Consider the following 2,254-nt stretch of genomic DNA (forward strand, 5'->3'; position numbering starts at 1 on the left):
TACCATCATAGAAAGCTGAGTTAAGTCCCCAGGTGATACATCTTTTATATCACTAATTCTTGAAAACTGAAAGAAATTTTAATAAGGTGTAGTGAGTCTCAAGAAAGAAACAGTCAGACTATCTCTGACTATGCCTGATAGGAATTCTAGATCAGAGTTAATTTTAGTATCATTTACTGTACATGTCACATGGATTTTCCTAAATGTATAAACTACTTTTTGTTTATGTTATACCAATTAATATAGCATAAAATCATAGCTAATAATCCATATTTTAATAGTATATATGTTTTAAGTTCTTAATTTTATAAGGCAATATTTATAAAATTCTTGAATTTCTCCTAATGTGAGAAATGTGGCTTATTTTCTCTCTGCATCCACTCTTCTCTATTTTATTCAATAAGTACAAAAATTTAATATAAATTACTCCCTATAAAATCATCATTGCTCAGACAAACCATGATTTTTATAGCCTTCAATTTATTTGGTTACAGAGCTAACAAATAGAAAATCAGATCCCTCCTGACACTCCCACCTGTCATATCCTCTCTTTCAGGATTTATTAATAGTTTTCTCATACATCTAATTCTTTATTATGTATAACCAACAGAAAGCCAAGGTTTTCATCTGACAAATAACATATTATATTACATTGTTTTCTGAATGGAAAATGGCCAATTTCTCTGTTAGTACAAGCTTCATTCCCACAGGAAAGATAATTACTAGCTTGGATGAATTTGTAGCAGTTCTTGTCACATAGTTCGAAAGTTAGAAAAATTGCAATAGTTAGGGGAAATTGTCTACTTTTTGCATGTTATTATTCAATGTTCTTTGGGGCATTATTTAATTAAATAAAAATTATTACTACTATTTTATACTACAATTAGTATTATTGATTTTTTTTATGTGAAAGACTTATAATGTTTACTGAAAGTGTGCCAAATTTTGTGAAGATATACATACTATATTAAAAGTTAGTAATATCAAAACTATCAAGACTTTGAATGAGTACAAAGAGGTCATGTGGTCTGTCAAATCAACTGAGCCTGTGTTGAAAGAGTTAAGTAGAATAGACTAATATGCGCTTGCTCATATATATATTTTCATGATTACAAGTTATTTTTTCAGATTCTAGCCTTATACAAAAAAAAATCTGGATACATATGTGTTCAAGTATTGTTTTTACTTCATTATTAAGAATGGTATAAATATTTGTGTAAGCCCTTGCTTTTTGTTGTTATTAGAAAGTATTGTTTGATGAAATGCATTTTGAATATAGTGTTAAGCTTCATAATTACAAGTTTTAATGATTTATCAACGTTTTTAATTTTTTAAGGTCGTCTTTAGCAAGCTCTCCACACCTTCTAACACAAATGGATCATACAACACCTTTCTTGTCCATCAGTTCTCCTGGACAGCCAGGTATTAATTGTGAAATTTTATGTTTTTATGAGAATGAATAGATTTATTAATTCTTTCCAACTTGATTTCTTTGTCTTAATGACTTTATTTGGACTGGTTGTCAAAAATTAGTTTTATAGAAATGAAGTTTGCCTGCAGATGGAGAATAACTTTTATTTCTGTTTATTCAAACTGAATATTTTCTACTGGGGCTGGAATTATCTAAATATGTTCAATCATAAGGAATTACTTGCAATGAAGCTTCTAAAGAACATTAAAAACAATATGAAAAAGTATATCAACTCTCATGAGATAATTCATTCCTGGAATAATGTTCTAATAAAAATAAGATATTTTTGGTGTCCAATTTTTTTCCATGACAAAATTATTGTTACTCATGAGGCTGAAAATAACAGTTTCATATTGAATTTAGTGAATTTTTATTCTTTAAGTTATATCATGTTTAACCCTTTCACAATTTGTAGGAACCTGACTGGGTAAAGATGTGTGTGCAACAATAAATACTGTATCTCTGAGATTTCTTAATATATCTTCACAAAAACTGGTAGGATTTTGTTAAAGATTATAAGTATCTTGTACACGAAGAATGATATTATTTCAATTAAGTCTTTTTACTAAAAACATCTATTTATTGTATTTATTTGCACTCAGACTTTGAATAGTTTAGGCGCAAAGTGATTTTCATTTTAACCCTTTTGAGGCAGGTCACAGGTGAAAGGCCATGTCATCTTGTTTGTTGACTCGCATTCAACAAATGAACTACTGAACTACTATTTCATGAATTTATGTCAATAAGTTTGGTATCAAACTGTAGATTATAATTCAAATTTTA

General features: G+C 28.4%; 1 protein-coding gene across 1 annotated transcript in view; it reads left to right on the top strand.

Moving 5' to 3' along the window:
* LOC106469057 (oxysterol-binding protein-related protein 11-like) overlaps positions 1-2,254 on the top strand; it is a 78,892-nt gene that overhangs the window by 35,572 nt on the left and 41,066 nt on the right. The window contains exon 9 of the mRNA XM_022397458.1: positions 1,337-1,422. Within this exon, the coding sequence (XP_022253166.1) occupies positions 1,337-1,422 (86 nt within the window). The remainder of the gene's footprint in view (positions 1-1,336; positions 1,423-2,254) is intronic.

This window comes from Limulus polyphemus, unplaced genomic scaffold (assembly GCF_000517525.1).
Source record: "Limulus polyphemus unplaced genomic scaffold, Limulus_polyphemus-2.1.2 Scaffold3278, whole genome shotgun sequence".
In the NCBI taxonomy this organism is placed as follows: Eukaryota; Metazoa; Arthropoda; class Merostomata; order Xiphosura; family Limulidae; genus Limulus; species Limulus polyphemus.